A 23,351-nucleotide genomic window follows, 5' to 3' on the forward strand; every position below is an offset into this window, starting at 1 on the left:
TTGCAGTAATTTTGTATACTTCGAGAATTAATGTGAAGTTTGATGTGTGTTACAAACTCTTTTGTATACACATAAAAATCATATGTTCACAACCGATTTTCTGTGTTTCTACTGCAGTTTTTAAGTACAGTTTATAAACTCAAAAACTATTGACAAACTACTAAAAACCATTGTAAATATAAAATATTTAGTTTTAAAGCAAATAAAAGGTTTACTCTAGTAATGTAAATCTAGGGTGATTAATTCTTTTTAATGATTTATGATTTGTGTATTTGTATGTATGAATTAAATAAGTACAGTAATAATACTGCATAGTAATGCCTACAAAAATTTTAAATTTATAAAGTTATTTTCATGATCTTTAAATTATTGGTTAAGGAATATATTGTGTACCAACTTATAATTGTAGAATAAATATTGAGTTAAATCTTCAATGTTCTTTAAAGTTAAACTAAAAATATATTAAATAAAACTGAAAACAAAACTGTAAAAAACCCTTTTTCTTATGCCATTCAAAAGTTACTTCTATCTAATTTCAAATGGGTTAAATTTACAGATTTGTAGGGCATTAAAGTAATTTTTTAATTTGTATGAAGTCTATTTGAAGGGAAACTAATCATGAGGTTTACTTGCTCAAATGAATGGATTCCCGATGCATTGATGTAACCACCTGGGTTTTATTTTTGTTTTATTGACTTATTAAGTTGTCGGAATTTCAGTAAAACAAAAAACGCTGTTTTAAAATTTGTAATTAGAATGGCACATTGTTTTTTACAGATAATGGATAGCTCTGAAATGGAAAGTGATGCGCAAATTCTTGGATTGAGTGAAGATGAACATGGAAACCAAAACATCTCATATGAAGTTGACCCTGTTCTTGGAACAAAAAGGTTTTGTAACAACTATCATAACTGATTCCAATGAACAACACAGGCATTAATGCTCACATTTTATGCTGTACTGCACCATATTTTAACATTTGTTTTATTTGATTCAGAGATTTCCTGAAAAACTATTAGTGTTTCTAGGTTCTGAAATATATTTTGTGCTATTTTTCTTGAACTAAATCTGGGATTTATTGACTTCAGGGGTTTAACATACAATCATATTTGTAATGGCCATGAAGTTAGCATTGTTACTAATGAGACCAGTGCAAAAGTATAAAGCAGCCAATGCGCATCATGTGTAACCGTCCTCAGCAGTTTCGTCAATTGTACTATTTTATATATTTTGTACACTACAGACATTTTATTTTTATTTTAATTTCAGTCTGTATTAGCGACACCAAAAGCATCTGAAGAGCTTCAAGCTGTATTGCAACGATTACTGATAATAATGCCAATATACTTGTGTTTTCAAGTCACTATCTGACCATCTACTGAATACAAATTTATTCACAGCTATTTAACTAGAAATTCAAATATAATTTTTTAATTGGCACTTTACAGTGGCAGTCTTACGCAGTGTCGTGAAAGGAGAACCTTCACCACCAATCTCTCCTCTCATGCATTTATTCAATTTCTGCACTCAACTCATGGACCAACACTTAAGTCTTTGTTAATATATATTTTGTGCATCGGAAAGGCAAGCTAAAGGGCAGAGTGTGCCATCCCGGGTTAGCAAGTCAGCTCACTGCTGACCTACATTTAATCCCGGTTTTAATATCCTATTACGAATGCAGGAAGCTTCAAAATTTAAATTCAAATTTATTTTTGCTGTTGATACTACAACTATTTTTTCTAGTAAATAGACCTAAGCAGAATCTTTAAATTAAACACCTTAATGACTCTAGATGTGTTATCACGTACAGTAGCACCGAGCCATTACCGTGGCTGATTGGGAGTGTCACAGCAGCGAAGAGTGTTAAGGATAAATCATGGAGTTCAACGTGCTGTTTCAACAATTGCTTATACTTTGCATAAAAAACCGTATCCTTACCTAAATTTTAATGCAAACTTCACTTTTGGGTATAATATATTCATCTTGTGACAACGAGGCTGTTTTCATTGTCTAACTGTGAACTAGGTTCTTTAAGAAATAGTATTTTTTCACTTTCATTATTGTGACTATCAGCAATAAATACTTCAAACTCTAAAATAAACAAATCATATAAATCTTCATACAATGAAACACACACAGCGTTAATAAATTCTAGTTAGACAAAATAAATTTTAATGTAAATAAATATGTGCTCTTCACATAGTACCAAAGTTGTACACCAGAGAGCAGTCAGTGGAGTTGTACACCTAAAGAGGCAGGGAAAAAATAAAAAACAACCAGCCATTTTAAAAAAAGATTTGACACAAGAGCAGCAGTGAGTGTACAACGTGTTGGAACATGTAAACATAAGAATAGAGCTGGAAACTAGGCTCGCTTTATTGCTCAGCAGTTAAGGGATTAAATTTTAAAACTTCTGAGTTAATTTAGAAGCTTACCAACAAATTATTTTGCATCATTGATTTAATTTATGTAATAATTTGTAAAGAAAACTGTCACAGTAAACAACATTATGTATAAAAAAATTAAAACTACAATTGAAGAATGAATCTCATAATACCTCCAGAGTTGTTTCTTTTGTGGAAACTAAAAAAATTATTTTTTATTACATGTTATAGCATTCTTTTAATTCAGGATATTGACAAAAAAAATCTCAGAAGCAATGTGTATAGTTGGTCATTTTAACTTCTCCTTTTTTAAACTTCTTGATTAATAGACAATTTTTTCGGTCCTAATATAAAAGTTAATGTTTATACATTGAAGATTAACCAAAAAATGTATAAAAGTGTTGTAACTCAGCCCATGTATCTATTGGAAACACAAATACAGCTCATTAGCCATTGTATTAATATAAATCTGTACTGTATTGTGTTCAATGAAACATATTTATAAAATTCAGTGATTTGTCTGAAAGTAAAGTTGTAAACATTTTTATTATTAAATTAGACAAGAACCTAACCATACATGGTTGATAAAGTTCAAGAAAGAGTATTTAGAATCCAAGCACTAAGTTATATTCACTTGAGTTATATTCACAATGCAGCAGTGTATATAAGTAGTAACTAAAGAAATGTCAGTAAAACAAGTTACAGTATGTTAAGTGTATAAAAGAGGACTTTTTGTTATGTATTCAAGTATTACTATATTTATTCAATTTTGAAATTCTTTCATTAATGAAGATGAAAAACTTAATTCTTGTGCTCTAAAGAACTTAGTTTGGTCCAATTCCTCTATAAACTTTTGTTAGGATACAGTCAACTGTTGTAGTTGAATTATTATACCAAATAATTTTACCTTGTTAGAGGTAATGCAAGACTGCTATTTCAGGAAAAACTGGGAATTCTCAGGGATTTATTATATTAGCTTTGGAAAACTCAGAGAAAAAAACAGGGAATCTTTTAAAAATACCTAATTTTGAAATACCTAAAATAATATTACATATTATTTTATTACACTTACATATATAGTTTCGGTTTTTCAAACATTGTGTGAAACTGTACTATTATGGCTTAAAATACTAAAAGAAGTTGTTGCTTTTCATTAAATTATATTACACTCATTCTTTGACATCTCTGGAAATTCTTGGAGTTTGGTCTAACACGTGGAAATCTCAGGAAAATGTTTGGGTGCCCTATAATATAAACTCATAGCTACAACGATTATTACTGAAAGGTATAGAATGTTGGATTTGGTGCAAGAAAGATAAAGCATTTAACAGGTTGTTAAATATTTTATGGAGAGACAAAGTCAGTGGAATCAAGACTAGCTGATTGATGACCAGCTAGCTGCCTTAGTCAGTTCTTTGAGAAAGATATCAATTTTGATTAACACCCTAAAACTTCCTTGTTGTAGATTGCATCTTGACAGTGAGTCATCTGTGGATATTGAAGTAGGCAACTTTGGTGGATTTATGATGGACAAGAGGATTAAGTTGGAAAATAACTCTGAGGACGAAAATGAAGGCACTTCTGGGTTGATGCGGACTGGCTGTGAGGGTAAGTAGTGTTACTGTTTGATTAGGCCAATGTATTTTCAGTTTGTTACAACACTTATTCTGTAAGTATATAAAACATATATTTTATTCTTAAGTAATGATTAAAAGATAACTAATCTTTGCCCATAATACAGTTTTTATGCTGGAATAGTGTTCGTAGATCCATGCTGGCCATTCTAATATCTGCAATAGTGACTTGCATTTGCTAGATGTTAAGTTTTTGAATTGTCATTTTTCTAAATATTGTAATTTTTGAATGGATGCATTCGATTTCTTGAGCATGCTGTTAATGTAAAGTCGTAGTTGGATATTTAGCTTAAATTTGATTACATTTTCAACTTAAGACTTGTTCACTCTGTACCCCAACCCTTACAGGTTGTGGCTCTCAGTTCTTTGTTATTCAGTTCACCCTCTGATTAACGTATACTTATATATACTTCTTTTTTAAATTTTCTGTAGTTGTGATTTACTTTTTTTATATTATCATGTAGTGTTTTTGACACTTGTAATACACTATGGGAGTAGTCGGTTTTAAAAATAACTACATGTGATTTTACTTAAATACTGTGGTTGCGAATACATGGTAGGTTAACACTAGGTACAGACTGACATGACCTAATCTGGAAAGGAGTTGAGAGAGAGAGAAGCAAGAAGTGGCGGGATATTGGACTCTTCTGATTGGTTGGATAGGATCACATGACCATGTACTTTATTCAGCATAGATCATATTATGACATCTTACGAACAAAGAAAATTGATATTATAATTTTGCATTTAAAAATCAGATTTAAATTATTGTATCCATAGATTTTTTTTATAACAAAGAGAAGGTTCACCCTACTTGCTTAAATCAACCATTGATTTCAAATTACTTTCCACTTGGAAATGACTTTGGCTTATTAAGTTAGTTTGTTGGTTTTTTCTTTATGATATATTGTTTGTTATTTGGGTGTGTTGTGCCTATAGTGATTGTTGATTGTTTAACTGGGAAGAAAGAGTGTGCCAAAATGTTTTTGACATAATTTTTATTGGATCGCTTAAGATGTTTTGACAAGCTCTTAAATGTCATGCCATGCCACTAAAAGCATTAGTTCTCAAAACTCAACTACAATTAGCATCTCCCTCATATGGTTTAACCCTTTGCACTCGAGAGTAAAATTTTTGGTCACTACCAAAAACTCGGGCCTCTATTGAACAAGTACTGGCGAAAACCTCGGAGCCCTTTTTATCAATTTTGTAAAGGTTTTGTTAAAAAGTTGTAACTTTTTTATTTTAGCAGTTAGAGTTATAATTTTGGTTTTGTTTTATTTGTCATAACATTCTATATTGTAAAAAAATATATATTTGTAATTACAATATTTTTAATACCTTTTTTCACTTATTAAAAAAAATTCATTTGCAAAAGTTTTTACTAAAATTAACTTTAAGCTGCTATAACTGAAAAAAATTGCATTGACATTATATAAACTACTATTATTTCTAGGTTCCTTACATAATTTTAAACATTCACATAAAATTTCATAAACTTACCTCTATAAACAAAAATGTTGTAGGCAGTTTTGTAATTTCCGACAATTTCCCCAAATAGTGAGTTATTTGTCAAATGATTGAATATTTACTTTTTTACACCTTTTTATGCCCGTAATACCGGTACTTTGGGATTATACCGACCGCATCAGTATGAAGAACACAAAAATATAAATTTATAGAAACAAACATGATAGAACGAAAAAAAACAACTCTTTAATTACAAAATTACAAACTTACAACGATTGTCAATGGGGTCAGATTCCGTTATATGCCCCAACGCTTAAACCTTTTTCAATGAACTTAGAACATTATAAAACGATGTAGTTGAGTAACAGAACTAACATTCCATCAATCAACAAGCATTTCCAGGTATTGTGATCGGTATTTTTGTCGCTGTTATCTTATCTTTCTCGAGAATCCCGATTACGGCAGGCCGCGCGGCGGGACTCTGCAATCACGTTATCTACTAGACCGCTCGACTTTGACCTCTGTCTGAGGTTGGGGAGGGGTTTGCGATAAGACAATTCCTGTTTTATATTGAAGAAATATTGTTCTACGCTAATCTAGTAATCAGTAGAAGCAAAATGTCAAATAACGATTCATGTCTGGGTGTTGTCGGTATAATCCCAAAGTACCATAATACCTCCCTCACTTTCACTTTTGGCATCGTCAGATGATTCCGAATCTGATATGTTACTGACAAAAAGTATCACTCAGATCGTCAACATAACCTTATTGACTGAAATAACTTATCAGACTAAACCAAACAATGAAGAGATCAGCTGTTGAAGTTGTGATCAAATCAGCTGACGAAAATGGTGAAGTTGACAAACCTCTACAACTCAATGTAAAACTGCAAAATCACCGCTATAGAGTTTAAAGGTTTACTACGTTTTTACATCCAACAACTATCCAGATTGCGTATATCACAAATTTACCGCATTTGGATAATTTATAAAGCCAGTATAAAGGATTTACCAAACGTCCGACATTTCGGACGTCCGAGGTTTTGGCCTAAACAGCAAACGTCCGAAATGTCGGACGACCGAGGTTTTGGCCAAAACAACGTTGTCCGATATTTCGGACGTCGGAGTGCAAAGGGTTAAACAACAAATGCTGTGTACTATACTTATTTGGCTCTCATTTGACACATACATCGACAGGTTATGAGTCTGATCAACGGAGATTCCAATATCTGTAGTTTATTAAAATTCTATTTCCAATGACAAATCCCACCCCATACTGTTCAAAGATGACCTGGATACCTTTTCAAGACTCCAATTTAATGAAGAAAGTGGTCAATTTTTATATCATATGACGAATAATTCCATTATACCATAGCCTCAAAACTTGATCTCTAAGTTGATCTGTTTGTGCAGTTCACAATTATCTAATGCATCTACAGTTCCTTATGAGCTACAACTTAGACTATGTGGAATGGTACACTGATTACTAGGGGCAAACGTAGTTGGCTCAAATCTGTAAATTCGTCAGGTCTTCCAGTAACAAAGTCGGCAATAAGTACGAGCCAGTAATGAGTAAAGCTTGTTATGTATTAGTTGTTCAGTATGTTATTTTTGTATTTGCAGATTTGGGAGATGACCCTGGAATTATGCTTGGATCTACACCTCCTGAAGTAATGGCTTCAAGTTCGTCAGATTTGGTGTTTAACAACGAAACTGAAAACTCGTAAGACATTTTTATCAATTTAAGTGCTCCAGTTTACTGAACAAATTTTAATTATTAATTATAGGCATACTATCTGAGATAGTGTGATTTAGTATGTACAAGTTATTGTTTTCTCTTAGTAAGGTGCATTTTTGTTATCTCCACTCAACCAGAGTTCTGGGAAAACTATTTTGGGACATCTCTTGATCTGTGTGCTCTCAATAGGTTTATTGTTAAACTGCAAATAGTTTTCTAGGCTTATTTCCTAAATACATGAATTTTGTAATTTTTTTAAAACTCTGCATCCATCAAGGCTTTAAGCGAGCACAGATAAGTAAGATATGTATATATTTCTCTATGAGGCAATAATTAATTTTGAGAACTTTATAAGTGGTGAAATTCAGATATTCGATAGCAGAACATTAATGCAGTACAGCCTTTTTCTATATGTGTTATTAGGGGGTGTGAAGGGTACAAAAAATAGTTCAGTGAACAATTGTGTGTCTTTTATATTAACGTATTTTACTCTAAAGTAATTAGTTTTAATTTTTTGTAATGTTAATGTATTATTCATAATAATAATGGAAATATACAATATTACGTTACAACAAGCTTTTTTGCAATAATCAAGTTGGATTAGGAACAACGCATATAAGTTCATTTATATAATACAGCCAAATCACTGCTGATAAACCAAATTCTGGATCCAATAAATAAAAATACTGGACAATAAGCTTAGTTTTACATGAGATCAATATCTTCTTTAGTTGTCTATTTAACCACTTTACTGTACTTTATAATTTTTGTCAGCTGTGTCCTACTATGTTGTAGTTACGATTGATGTTGTGATTTGTGATTTTACCGATTGTTTTGTTTCTATTTTTATTGTTAATATTGAAAATGGGTAAAAGAAGAAGGTAACCAGTAAGTAAAGGATGACCTTGCAGGAACTGCAGAAGAGGTGTTTACCCCCAAGTTTATTTGAGCACAAATGCCAGCAAGTAAAAGATGGCCTTGCAAAAACTGCAAAAGGGGTTTTTATTCCCAAGTTTTGGTGAGCAAAATGCCAGCAAGTAAAGGATGACCTTGCAAGAACTGCGAAAGTGGTGTGAAACTCACAAGATTTGGTGGGCACAAATGCTAATGGAATTCTCTATTTATTTATTTTTATACATATTCTAATTTATTTTGTTATATCATTATCTATTTCAAAGTGTTTTCTTCTGTACAAGTGACATATTATACACTTAGGTGCAGCATTTGGAAATTTTTTGTATATTCACTATTTTGGAAAAATCATCAAGACTTCGGTATTTACAAAGATAAGTCCTCGAAATGTTGTGTTTATCAACATTAATTATGTTGTAATTATTATGTTATAACTAATAACAAATTAAGGTAATGGTGTACTATTACTATACTATGTTATTATACAGTACTACAAAGTTTTAATAATTAAGTTACATTAAATATTTGTTTCATTTTATTTGCACTTTAAAGAGATAGTACATTGTTACAGTCAACACCTTTTCATTAACAAAAAAAAAAAAACAAAAACAAATTCATGTATTTCTGATAAAAAATAAGAAAACTACTAATTTTTATATAAGACACTATATGTTCTCAAATTAGATCTTCAAAACTAGGACATCTACTTTAGAGCATGACATTTTTTCAACATAAAAATGAGTCTGGCAGTAAAAGGGTTGAGAAATGAATAAAAACTAATCAAATATGTTGTTTTTACACAAAATTAAATCTACCCATCAAGAAAGTAGATCCCAGATAATAAGAGTAAAAAGGCCAAAGTGTCAATATCAATAACTATTTGTTTCTTACATTTTAGAGACGACGATGCTTGTATTCTTATCCATCACATGGACATCAAAGAGCCTCTGGCCAACTTGAAGAAAGCTCTGGAAGAAACTCACAGCATTAATTTGGATGGATATGAGTTCTACCTCCAAGACACTACCTTGGTGAGTCATCCTCTCTTTTGAGTAATTGATATCATTGTTGCTTTGTTTTTTGGGGATTTAGTTATAAAGTGAAATTGTTTGCATGAGAAAGTAAAATCGAGTATTTATTTAATAGTTAGTAAGATTCCATTGATACAATTTTAATGGAGTTGTAGTTGGCTAGTATTTTGCAGGTTTTGAATTAGATTATTAATTTTGTAAAGCAAATAGAACTAAGGGTTATTGTAGATGTTGTGATGATTCTGCATTTGTGTTGTTCTTGCATGAGATGCCATTGTGTATTGTCTAGATGTATTCAGTTATAAGCTACTTGTTTAATTATGTTGATAGACTAGCTAGCTTTTTAAACGTAGAATTTGCTTTAATATACAAACTCAATTTTATGAAATTGTTCATCCAGTGTTAATTGCTTCCACATAACTTTTTTCACAACTTAAAGATGTAATGTATTTTATTAGCTAACCTTCAGTAAGCTGTCAATCTCGTTGAACACAGCAGGTGCCTTAGCTTCATTTCAGTACTGAAATGCTCTTTAGAGAGAATGGTAATTTCCTTAATGCTATGGTGGTCTCTCAGCTATTTTTGTAGTTTTTCCTGATTGCAAAAAACCAACTGTGTTGTTACTTATACAGGCTCTAAAGAAATATATTTCATGTCTCCAAATGCATTTAAACATTATAATAATGTTGAGGAAAGGGTCTGTAATGGTCATTACCTTTTCATTTTTTATTATAAAGAGGGCAACAACAAAGAATTGACTGCATACAGTACAGCCAACATCAATTCATGATTTAAGGTAATAACTTAGTGGGTTTCATTTACTTAATGAATGTTTTGTGCACACTATATTGTTTATACAAACCATGAAAAAAAAAATATATATATTACATTTGTAAATTACATATGTTTAAATTACATTGTACTTCTGTTATATTTTTCTATTTAGTAAATCTTTATCTCTTGCAGTTTCCTAGAATAGTGAGCACAACATTTTAAACATATTGAAGTTACAAATTTGTATCAGTTTGGTAGACCTGGAATCCAGAAGGCATACGTGTATTACTAAGTTACGTCTTTTTTACTTTACAACGTCGTGATATGGCACTGCTGTTTTATTTCTAATTGTTTTAACTGAATTAACCTGAGCCCTTCTGTCATCCGGTGGTATCAGACAATTGTAAGTAGCTGAATGTGGGAATCCGTGACTAATGAAGTTGAACACACTGTAATTGGTGACACGACAGTCCAACAAATTTTTCTTCTCCTTGGCACAGATAGTGTGTGCTAATGGTAACACACATCTTCTGTCAGCACCTTCAGTTTCGTCACCTCATCTCTGATTACACATGGTGTTGCATAAATGTAATTAAGAAAGTGTTCACAAACTCGGATTTTGAGGGTAATACAGATACTCTATAGTTTCAAACATTTTTGTCAATTTAAAAAGCTTTGGATAATAATTATCATATTAATGTTGTCTCCTTGGAATTGGGTGTATTCAATTTACTTATACATTTGCACAGAGCTTTGACAATCATAAACATTTTTTTTAAGCTATTCATGATCAATAGTGGTATTTTATTGAACGTTTGGCAGAAACTGATTGTCAGCCACAATAGTTTCAGGGATAGTTCCAGAAGTCAAATAAATTTTTATAGTACCTTTTCTCCTTTGGTACTCTTTAAACGTTAGTTAGTCATTCAAATAACAGTACTTTAGGGTTAAAGAACAAAATAAATACACTAAAAAGCTATATTTCACAATTTTCAGTATAATTTATCATGGTTTTATGTAATAAACTTATAAAGTGTGCCTTGTGAACAAATATGATATTTTAGATGTATTCCACCAAAACTAACTGCTGACAATCTATTCTTTTGTGTGCTGAGATCTCACGTCTCGATTTTGAAACAGAAACTTCTACATTGAGATAATTGTGTGTCTTTATTCATCCTAATCCTAAGGATGTGTAGTATATCCGAATGTACTATCTAGTTGGTTTTAGCTGAGTTTAGTGCCTACTTTTTTTACGTTCACAAGATTGGTCTGTTTGTTAGAGCGCTCCATCGCACCGTGACAATAATAAAATAGACTTCGTGTAAAGACACATCCTATCACTCCTACTGCTTGGAGCGAACTGAAATCGGACATGTTTGGAGGAGCAGAACCCCCATCATAATATCCGACCAATACGACCTGGACCATGCTGGAATGGATGGTCGTGTCACAATAAAATCCTGCTCATTACTTTCATAATGCACACTGTATGTTCATAGTTTTGAATATCTTTAAGGAACCTATGTGATGGAATATTTTTTATCTCAAATATAATTATCAAAGCATGTATGATTCCGGAACAAAATCAGCCAAGAATTATATAGGCGAAAACCTGTTGGAATAATGGAACAACTGGAACTGTTTCATAGATTGAACATTCCGGTTGGCACCATGTCCAGTTCTGGAAGGTGTAGCTTATCTCTACTGTAAGGAAACTGAAGGGTCAATGGTGTCAATTAAAAGCTGCAATCATGGCTCACTCTGAGACTGATTGGGTTCATGCTTTGTCTCTTGTTTATCTCAGCATTCTAACTGCTTTCAAAGGTGACATCAAAGCTAGTGCAGCTGAATTTTATTATAAAAAACTTTTTTATTTTTATCGGTGAACTCTTCTCTTTGAATCTCAATAATCACTATCTTGATGATTCAGGCAGCTTTCTTTCAAGTTTACGAGAGTCCTTGTTTCGTTTACAACCTTCCCAGCGTCAAGACATTACCAACTTGTTGTTTTAATTTTTTTTAAACTGGCAAATTGCAGTCATGCTTTTCTGAGAGATGGATCAATGTTTAAAGCATTACAACCACTATATACTGGAACTCACGAAATTCTTGATCAAGACAGCAAAACTGTAACTCTCAAATTTGTAATAAGCCTGCCAAAGTTTCTATCGATTGTGTGAAACCAGCTTTTATTCTACAAGAAGTACCTGCATCTGTTCCTGCTGCCTCGCCTTTTCCTACTACTACTCCTTTACCTACATCTACTTCACCTCTTGTTCAAGAACATTCAACCCACTCTGGAAGAAAAGTTCGTTTCAGGGATGTTTTGGACCTGTAGCCAAAGTCACAGCCCAGGGGGGTAGTTTGGATTGCGATAGTTTCACATGGTTCGGTGCCTAGCAATGAGGATTGTCATTACAGTGGAACTTGGATAATTCGAATCTCAAGGGACCAATAAAAAAATTCAAATTATCCAAAAATTCAAATTAAAAAAGTTAAGAATTTAAGACTTAAAATAATGACACTTCACATCTTTGCTGAAAACCTTCATTGAAAATAACATGAATGGTTGTAAATGTATGTTTTTCTGTACATTTCTACCAAGCGAAGTATGGTAAAACAGTGCAAAATTGAATCATGAATTATCTAAAAAAATACACAATTACAGTTTATGTTTATGAATAAAAGAAAATAAGTTGAATGGTCATAAGGAACATTATACAGTACAATATTATTTAATTTTTTCGAAAGAAGTCGGAAATCTTCACTTGTTTTCTAAAGTTAAGTCTTTCAAAAGTGACAAAAGATTTTGCCATATTCAATTAATTGAAAATAGACTCACTTACGTCATTTTTACTTTCAAAAATACGTCTAAGTTCCATGATGTGATGTGCTGCTTCGGCCGCACTCGGAATGTTTATTTCCGCCCCAACTGATGACTCACCGTCTTCGTCACCCGATGCTATGTCGCCATCTTGTTTATTGTTGAGCACTTCAGCGATGATCTCCGCGTCTGTTATCTCACCACATACTGCAACATATTCATCCACGTTGACAAAATCTTCAAACGAGATGGCAGGGTCAGTAATGACGTCCTCCCAGCCGTCAACTGAAGGTACCGCTTCCGCTATAATGTCGTTGGCTTTTTCGACGTCGTCCTCCTTTTTTACAAAACCAGCTTTTTTAAAGCAGTGTTTGATCTTTTCGGGCGTTACTTTGTCCCAAGCTTTCTTGCACATGCGAGAGGCTTGAAGAATGTCTAACTTGATTTTTAGGGTGTCGCAATCTTCAGTCAGTATGTACTCAACCAATAAACGTCTGTAAAACTGTTTTAGAATTTTTATGATCCCCTGGTCCATAGGCTGGACAACCGAAGTCACGTCTACAAAACAATAGGCGAGGAAGCATAGGGCCGAGCCGGCCGGCCGGGCGGGAGGGTGGCTAGATCTGTGTCCAATGGCCTTGCGATTAGAAAGAGTGCAGCGTCTTTTCGCGGGTTCGAATAAAAAGTTTGAATTATCCAAAATAAACTTCGAATTAACCACGATATTTTTGTATTACTTATATAGAAAATGCTAGGGACCAATATAAATATTCTAATTAAAGAAGATTTCGAATTATAGAAGTTTGAATTAGCCAGGTTCCACTGTATTACTATTTTTACTCAATACGTCTTGTTAACCTGTGTACACAAGTTTTATTATTTACTAGTTGTCAACCCAACCTTTTTCTATAAAGTGATCTCCGGGCATGATAGATAATGGGTTGACTTGTATTCAGTGGTTTATTATAAACAATCATATCAGTCATATCAGTGAAAAACGTTTACTAACAATATAAAGGTTCAAGCAGTTGAGTTTGGCGCTGCTGTTGATCATATATGAATAGGACTGTCACAGCAGTTTGTTGACACAATAGAAACAAAATTGAAGTTTTGCATACAAGTCAAGATACATTATCACATTAGCTAAGAATAAAACTTTCTAAAGTAAACATTAAAATTACAACTTATATTATGTGCTTATCATCCAAATTATTACATTTTCTTTGAAAGGATAGATGGTAGTCGCCCTGCTGCTTATCTTCAGGATTGCTCAAGAACCTCATTCAAGATATCCTAAGCCCTCCTGACCAAGTGGCTCCTTGGTTGTCATTTGAAGGATGAAATAGTTTTTAGTGATTTGATTTCTTTCAGTTGTATCCATGTTTCAAAAGTTATTTTCATTTTTTTAAACATCACTGTTCACTGTTTTATACATAAATAATGGCATTTTGGGTTATTGGCAGTCTACAGAACACTTCAATTAGCAGGAGCAGTGGTAGGGAAATTGATGAAGGTTGAGGTTTATTCCGATTTTTACACTTTCTTTCTATTTATTTTTCTTTCGATTGAAGTTTTTTTTTATTGTTAATAACAGTGTAATGTTTCCACTGTTCTGTGTCTTGGCCTGTTTGACAGAGTACTGTTGTATTGCAGGATGATCCAGGTTTTCAGTATTTCTACCCAACTGATCCTGAACCTCAAGACTTATTTGAACTCCTACCAATAGAATTAACCTCCGAATCCTTTTTGGTTTGTTTTCTTATCTATACCTTTTCCACCTTACCTGTTTATATAATAAACTTTTTTTGTTTTTTAACTTGTACTATTCTTACAGCTTTTATAATGGTTTGTACTTTTCAATTATTGTTTAACCTTTTGGAGACCAACTTCCAATATATTGAAAGTTGGTAATAGCAGCGAATACGGCGAACTTCTGATATATCGGAATAGTTTCGTAACAAATGTTTTTCATTATACACTTTTTTGTAATAAATGTTTTTCATTTATTCAGTGACACATTTTGATTGAATTTTCATGGAAAAAGACTAAATAGATAACCAAAGTAATGAATTAATGGTTTTGTAAATAGTATTTGATTTTTCAATTGTTTATTCTATGTTCTTATACATGCAATGTTGCCCGTTTTTTTCCTCTATGACCAGACTACATGCCAGTTGCTGCTTCTCGAGTGTAAATAAACAGACAGTGATACTTTGGTGTTACTTGGAGGCCACTATTTTTGGACAAGTTTTCCTTATTGGGGACCAAAATAAATTATAGTATTAAAAAGAACAGAAATTTACATGTCATTATGATGAATGGCTATTCTGTCTCTTAAAAGGAAGCGATGTCAGCAAGAATTGAGTTAAATTCTTTGCCACCATAAAAACTTTCCACTTCATTTAATAATTATTCATGATAACATTATAAATTAATGAAGCACATAATAACCAGTAGAAACAAAAACTAAAAGAACAACAATTAATTATTTGAAAGTTACTGGTGATTTGTGCGTCTTTGCCTACTTGAAGGGTCGATCGTCTATGCCTATTTGAAGGCGATTTGGCGACAGAAAGTATGACTCATAGGGTACTTTTCGATTCATTATGAAAGAAGGAAAGTATTAGTAACATATAATAAAGTTATTTTGGTCCCGATAAGAAAAACACGTTCAAAAATAGTGGCCTTCAGATAATACCAAAGAACTCAAACAGTTGCTAAGATATGTTATATTCAAAATATTGTTTTTTACACTGTATTACTTCTTTCTGTGTTTCGTTTGATTTACGTGAAGAACAATGAGTCAGTGTACTGAACTAGAGTAATCCTATCCTAGAGTAGATTCGTGCGTCTATGCCTCGGCACAGATAGTGTGTGCTGCTGCTAACACGAGCCTCCTCAGAAATAATTACCTGCTTGTGACTGACCTCTGTACATATCAGATTAGTCAACCTCTACATTATATCCTTTCCTCTGTTAGCACCTTCAGTTTCTTAACCTCAATTTTGATTGCATATGGTGTTGCTTAAATGTAATTTAGAAAATGTTCACAAACTCTGAGAATTTTGTGAGTGATATAGAAACTCTAGTTTCGAACATTTTTGTTAATTTAAAAAGCTAGAGGCTAATAATTCTTGTTCAAGAACATACAACCCACTCCGGAAGAAAAGTTTGTTTCAAGGATGTTTTGGACCTGTAGCCAAAGTCCAGGGGTTAGTGTGGATTTCCACATGCACATAGATAATTTCACATAGTTCGGTGCCTAGTAATGAGGATTGTTATTATTAAGACAGTTTTGTTTGTTTCCTTGGTAATATTTTGGACAATCTGACTTTTGTACTCAATACATCTTGTTGTACTTCTTTTTAACCTGTATACACAAGTTTTATTATTTAATAGCAATCAACCCAACCTTTTACTATAAAGTGATCTCTGGTCATGATAGAATGGGTTGACTTGTATTCAGTGGTTTATTACAAACAATCCACCGGTCATATCATAAAAAAAACGTTTACTATCAATATAAAGGTTCATGCAGTTGAATTTGGCGCTGCTGTTGACCATATGTGAATAGAACTGTCACAGCAGTTTGTTGACAATAGAAACAAAATTGAAGTTTTGCGTTTAAGTCAAGATACATTATCACATTAGCTAGGAATAAAAATTTATAAAGTAAACATTATAATTACATCTTATATTATGTGCTTATCATTCAGATTATTACTAAATTTTCCATAAAATGATATAAAGTAGTCACACTGCTGCTTATCTTCAGGGTTGCTCAAGAACCTCATTCAAGATATTGTAAGCCCTCCTGACCATGTGGCTCCTTGGTTGTCATTTGAAGGATGAAATAGTAAATATTTTTTAGCTATTTCATTTCTCTTTTGGGATTGGCAGTCTATAGAACACTTCAACTAGCAAGAGCAGTGGTAGGAAAATGAATGAAGGGTGAGGTTTATTCTTGCACTTTCTTTCTATTCAATTTTCTTTCAATTGAAGTTTTTTATTGTTAATAACAGTGTAATGTTTCCACTGTTCTGTGTCTTGGCCTGTTTGACAGAGAACTGTTGTATTGCAGGATGATCCAGGTTTTCCATGTTGGTACACTGGTCCCATCCCACAAGACTTATCCCTGTATGAACTCCTAGCAATAGAATTAACCTCCAAATTCTTTTTGGTTTGTTTTCTTACCTATACTTTTTACACCTTACCTGTTAATGTAATAACTTTTTTTGTTTTTGTTTTTTTTTACTTTTATTACAGCTTTTATAATGGTTTGTACGTTTCAGTTATTGTTTAACTTTTTGGAGATCAGCTTCCGGTATATTGAAAGTTGGTAATAGTAGTGAATACGGTGAACTTCTGATATATCGGAATAGTTTTGTTATAAATGTTTTTCATTTATTCAATGACACATTTCAATCGAATTTTCACAAATAAAAGTCTCAGTGGATAACCGAAATAATGAAATATAACAGTTTTGTAAGTAGTATTTGACTTTTCGATTGTTTATTCTATGTTTGTATACATGCAATGTTGCCCGTTTGTTCCCTCAATGGTCAGACTACGCCCCAGTTGCTGCTGCTTAGGTGTAAACAAACCTGATTTTATGTCAACAAATTTTATATTGAAATAAAAAAGTATCATGATTTTAATAAAAAATCTCCAAAATTACTCCCATGTCAAAACTTGGTCTGGGGTTTTTTCCACAAAGTAGTCTTTAGCATCATAATTATATAACTCTTATAACTACATTTGTGGTTATAACATCTGTTCATTATTATTGCCATTTTCAATATATAACTTTGAGAGTGTATTTTTATAAAGATATTCAACTAAATATTTACATTGAGAACTCGTTTCCAATATACAGTAGAACCCCTCATATCCGGCCACCACGGGACCGAGCCCCTGGCTGGATAACGATTCGGCCGGATAAACAACCTACAGTACACAGCACTTGACGAAACAAAACAATTGTACTGTACTGTACTAACCGCACTGGAAATAATCAACGAACTGTTTACAGGTTAAACCTATTAGCTCAACTGAGGACAACCCAGGAAAATGTAAACAAATAGATACACCAAAATAACGCAAGAGTCGTGGGAGACTAGTGCATGCAACTGCGCGTCTGCAAGCCGTGGTAAATAAATTTTGATATTGGCTTCCGGGAAGTGGCCGGATAAACCGAGGTGCGGTAAAACCGAGGCCGGATATGAGGGGTTCTACTGTATAGACATAACGTATTTGTTTACAAACAACTAATAGCTGGTGATAGCTTCAAAATTTCAAATCTTTACAGAGTGACGGTAAAGACAGAAAAATCAACTTTCACTACAAAAATGACTTTCCTATTATCATTACTGCCTATATCAAGGCCTCACCAATGTTACTACTAGACTCAGAGGGTTAATTTGTTAAACACAATGTCTTTCTCAGCCTTCATCCATTTATTGAAGATTATTTTTAAATCATACAATTTTAATTTTTTTTTTATTTGTTTATGAGACAATTAGATTAAAGATTTTAAATATGAGTACATCATTTTTCAAAAAGTGGCCATTGTTTCCATTAGTAATGTCAGACCAAACTCAAATCCACTGAATCTTTAAAAAATATTTTGATTTGAGAATTGATAAACGAGATTAGGATACTAAAAATCACTGTGTCACTAATTATTGGCTGATGGCTAGTACACAAATTACCGATTGCTAAAACATGTCTTAAAACCTCTAGATAATCTAATTAAAACATTATCATAATTTTATAAATAATATTTGGTTGCTATTGGTAATTTCTTTATTTTGTTTGTGTATTACCACAAGTCTGCTGCTTCTATTTGTGGACGTTAGCTGATCAGAAGTTTGCAAATTACAGATTGCTAAGATATGTTTGTCGTACTTTGACGGTATAGGATACGTTTTCTTAGTTCTTAAATTGTACCCATTTCCCTTTGAAATGGAATTGTCTCATTGGATTTCTTTTTTTGTTAACCTGATCTCCAAATGTATTCTTAAACTAAAAAGTAAAAGTTAACAAAAATGTTATAGTAATAAATAATTTTATTTAAATCAAACTTAGGCTAAAAATTATTAATATAGAAAATTCGAGAATCGGGAATCAATTTGTTTAAGATTCAGATTTAAGATTTGAACATTTTGATTCGACTATCGCTAGTTCCAATGATATTATTTTGTAAAAAGCTATGAAATATTTGTTTTAATTTTATGTTGTTATTTTGATGACTTACAGAAAGAGATTGAAAGAATGTGGCCTGCTATCTTTGTTCCTGGATACCCTTATGAACGTACATTTGATTTGAAGCTCTCGATCTCAGGAGTCTGTTGTGTGGTTTGTTTCCACTTTTTCTTTCCCTTCACTGTCTTCTTTTAAAAATGTATTCTTCCCTTATGCTGTTTCTAAATGTCTTTCTTTTTGCTTGAAGTTGTCTCTAAATGTCTTGTTTTTGTTTGATGTTTCAGGATTTGTTGGACTGCAGCTCTATTATTGCCGAGATTTTTATTTTTAAAGTATAGGCTGTAGGTGTTCAATATGATGAACAATATTGCAAAATTGTGTGATCATAAATTGAAAGTATTCTTAAAGTCTACACTTTATCTTTGTAATATAACTATATTATTTGAACAGAGAATATGTATAATTGATATGGAGCTGTAACTTGCTTCTTAAATTGCTACAGATTAAAATATCAATGTTCTCTCTAAGTTCTAGTCTGTGATCAGTTAATATTTCAGGGTCCAAAACAACTTTTTGATATTAAGTTGTAGTGAGGTCCAGTACAACTTAACTGAAATAGATATATCATTTTCTTCCTCAGAAAGTGTCCATTTCCATTGAAATTTTGGAATTCTTATAAAAGTAAAGAGAAAAGCAAAGGTTAGCTCCTCTCTGAAAAAATTGGCTACAACAGACACTATAAATTTCAAGGATGAGCTTTATCCCAGACATGAAATACAGTATAGTGTTTCAGAAATCTGCTAGGAGCGTTTGGGAATACTGGTTGAGTGTAGGAGGGGCTGCAGAAGAAACCGGAACTTACTTAGTTCTACCGTAGTTCACCAAACCAGATTAGTGACTGTATACACTGGAACCTAACACAATGTGACAATTTACAAAGTAGAGAGGAAATTGACCTTGTGAACCATTAGAATCTTGAACAACATAACCTCATATTATCCTTACAACCCAACAACAAACGGTTTCTTCTAATACAGATCAACCGTCTCTGCTCTTTTAAGTATTAGTGAATTTATATTTGAGCCGTATTAATTTTTGTGTCAACTCACAAAATAAGGTTGTTACAAACAGTTAATTTATGTGTAGATTCAATGTGAATGTTTTATTTATATTACACCATATTAAGATATACTTACAAAGACACACTAATCAAGAATCGTGTTGGTAGCCGTGAACTAGCTGGGGCCATACAGTAGTGCTATGCATTACTCACACAACACGCTTTTGACACCTAATGGATGTGATTAGAACTGCAACAATTTTTTTATCTGCCAATGGATGGTGACGGAGTAGTCACAAACAAGAGTACATTGCAACATGTTTTTCACACTGCTTGAAGATAAATACAAAACACAACAGTGATGTCACTGCGGTTGGCTTGTACACTGTGACATGAATGTTATCAATGTCTCATTAATCTGGTTTGAATTTTAAAACACATAATAATAATACAGTATAAGCCGGTTATAGCGTCGCCCGCTTATTACATTTATCCATGTTTAAGGTACGGTGTTGGCTGCATTTCGACTGCTTATAACGTTTTCAGTTGTATTGAGAGAGCATCCAGTTCAGTGAGAGAAACGCCACTTTTGACATGACGTACCGTCGCGCCGCCAGGATCTCGCCGCCAAAGGGTTGCAATCGGAGAAGGAGCGTGGGGGAGCGGGGCAAGATGTCTCTTAATTCAAGGTGGCAAGATGTCTGCAGCATGCTCGGCGATGACGGTGAGACTCCATCTTTCGACGCCTTCGTCAGGAATGACGATAATCTGGATGTGTGCGAGGAGCTGAGTCTAGACGATATAGCCGCCGCACACCAGCCTGCTGCCGACGGCATGGAAGTGGAGAATACCGAGAGCGACGATGACGCCGACAGCGAGGATGCTCCCTTCCAGTAACTTCAGAGGAGAGCCTGGCAAGCCTGAGCACCGTTACCCATGTTTTCCGAACTTTCGTGTATAACGTTTCCCGCTTATAACGTCGGCGATGTGGGGACGGCACTATAACCGGATTATACTAACAAAAATATGTCAACAAGACTCTTCTATGCTGTTAGTAATCATTCTGTGCATGGTACGGTTGTTATAAATGTAAATATCTTTATTCTTTTACATTTTAGTGAAAGAATTGGTTGGAAATTTCCACTCACAAGAGTTTAACATGGAACTGCTGGAAAACTAATTCCTGTAAAAAATTGAAAATATTTTAAATGTTCAGAAAAATGTATACAATGACAATACCGAACAGGTTTTGTTTAGAACAGAAGATAGCTGCATTCCTTTGATGCAACTTTTTTGAGGATACATAACTCATTCTAAGTAAGTTGGAACAAGTTCATGTCCGGTACCATGGTGAATCGTCAAGAGAAGAGACGTGTGGAACAATGAAGAGAAGTGTGGCTAATTAGAATTTAGTAACAAAAACAAGGGGCATTTTGTGAGATTCTAAGATTTTTACTTCAATATGAGTTGATGTTTATTAATGAATTTGATATTCCCGTGGTAGTATATTCACACTATAGTGCTCCGTGATAATATTACAGTTTTATCCTATCGTGGTGTGGAGTACTAGTGTCTAGTAAAGTGATTCTAGTGATGAAGCGATGTAGATGCTACTTGAAACTGGTAAGATGGGTTACGTGTGTTTTCCTAATGCCATTTGACTGGTAAGGTGTTTGTGTTATTTGTGCTCTTACATCTCCAAAAGTGCCTTGAGACTCATGAAATTATATTGGAAAAATATATTAATTTGCTGTGGTACAAATGGCAAAAAATGGATATGAATGTTTTATACTGTATAAGAAGTGGTACGGTACCGTATATGATAAATATTTCTATTAGTGTATTGTGTATTAACTTGGCCTACTCTCTGATTGCCAAGGATACTTTAATTTTAAGGGTTTAAGTTTCATTAATTGCAATGTTCATTTCGCAATCTTCAAGAACATGAGAAACTGCTTTAGTTTTTGGAGAAAACGCCTATGACTATTGCAGGCAAAGTTTTGAGGTCAGCTACATACTTAATATGCCAATGTTTTCTTTGTTTATTTTTGATTTTTGTCAAATAAGATAAATATAGTCATTTACAATGGTTCTTGTAATATTATATTATTTTTTATTTCTACATTTAAAAAAGTATAAAACATAACAGTTGTACTTGTATAAATACTTGTTTCAGGTAAGAATAGATAAGTCAAAAATTGTTTCTTTTCTGCAATGGTAAAATACATATAATGAGAATTATTTAAGCATATTATTATTTATGTTAACACCATGGGCATCAAGCGTTCTTTTCTCTGTCAATCTTTTTCCTTCCAAAGTGGCATCAGCCATGAAACATTAAATCTGTACTAATGAGTGTAAATGAATTTAACATCATTGATACCAGTCATAAATGTTTTAACACGTTGAAGCCCAGCCCTGTTCGGGGCACCCGAAGTCTCAAACTTGGTTTTTATACATAACCTAGCTATGGTTGGAAGGGTTGATTCAATTTTAATGTTCAATTTAGCTCCAGTTCACCTTCCTTCAGTTATCAAACATACACAAGCATTGTCAACAAAACGAATGATATTAACAACATTCCTATGAAAACTTATAGGAGTGATTTTGTTGAGTCTGATGTTGAAGTTAGGCCAATTTCCAGTTTTTCAAGAACTTTTTACATTTAATTTTATAATATTTTCATGTCACAAACTGCATTGTAAATCTGATACATCAAGATGTTTCAGTAAAAATATAGTAAAATACTTTTATGAAAATTCTCAAGGCAACCACAAATAGTTGAAAAAATTAGACTTGCTCACATCTTGAAAACATTAAACTATGTGAACTTTTCAACTAACTGTTTATTGTTGTTTGTAACAGAATGTTATATGATTTGACTAATATGGAATAACTGTGAAGTTAGTACTTCAGTTAAGTGTGGATACTCTTTGTTCGACACTAGGTGGCAATTTAGTTGGCCATAGAAAAATTATATTTTTTCTAGCTTGACATTTTTTGTTGTATTTTCTCTTGTTCTTTGTAAAAATATACACATCACTTTAAAGTTATGAATGTTTTATTAAATTTTCAATGTGGATCTAAACAATTTTATTGTTATAAAACCATCTGCATTTCAAAATTTCTAATTGATGCTCCTAAGGTTAGTCATATTGAATATGTGTGTATATAGAATGGAATTGTTGCTTGACAATGTTAACTAATATTATATTATAAGAATACATTTTTAAACTAATTAGTTAGCTTTAGCAGAAAACACAATAAAGCAGATTTAACAAATAGATAAGTTGAGCTGATTGGGTATGTCTTGTTCCA

At 32.8% G+C, this 23,351-nt stretch overlaps 1 protein-coding gene and 1 long non-coding RNA gene across 5 annotated transcripts in view; both read left to right on the top strand.

The window, feature by feature from the left end:
* The window catches only part of LOC124352973 (DNA-binding protein Ets97D), a 44,292-nt gene that overhangs the window by 5,960 nt on the left and 14,981 nt on the right, over nucleotides 1-23,351 (top strand). For 3 of the 4 annotated variants that reach the window (XM_046802733.1, XM_046802735.1, XM_046802736.1), the window contains exons 2-5: nucleotides 778-890; nucleotides 3,850-3,992; nucleotides 7,111-7,210; nucleotides 9,036-9,168. In XM_046802733.1, the coding sequence (XP_046658689.1) occupies nucleotides 781-890; nucleotides 3,850-3,992; nucleotides 7,111-7,210; nucleotides 9,036-9,168 (486 nt within the window). In that variant the 5' untranslated portion in view covers nucleotides 778-780. The remainder of the gene's footprint in view (nucleotides 1-777; nucleotides 891-3,849; nucleotides 3,993-7,110; nucleotides 7,211-9,035; nucleotides 9,169-23,351) is intronic. The other variant, XM_046802734.1, reaches the window with a different exon arrangement.
* On the top strand, nucleotides 9,175-23,348 carry LOC124352975. The gene is made up of 3 exons (XR_006921560.1): nucleotides 9,175-14,518; nucleotides 16,851-16,949; nucleotides 19,028-23,348. It is a non-coding gene; the product is annotated as an uncharacterized LOC124352975 (long non-coding RNA).

Source organism: Homalodisca vitripennis, chromosome 1 (assembly GCF_021130785.1).
Source record: "Homalodisca vitripennis isolate AUS2020 chromosome 1, UT_GWSS_2.1, whole genome shotgun sequence".
NCBI lineage: Eukaryota > Metazoa > Arthropoda > Insecta > Hemiptera > Cicadellidae > Homalodisca > Homalodisca vitripennis.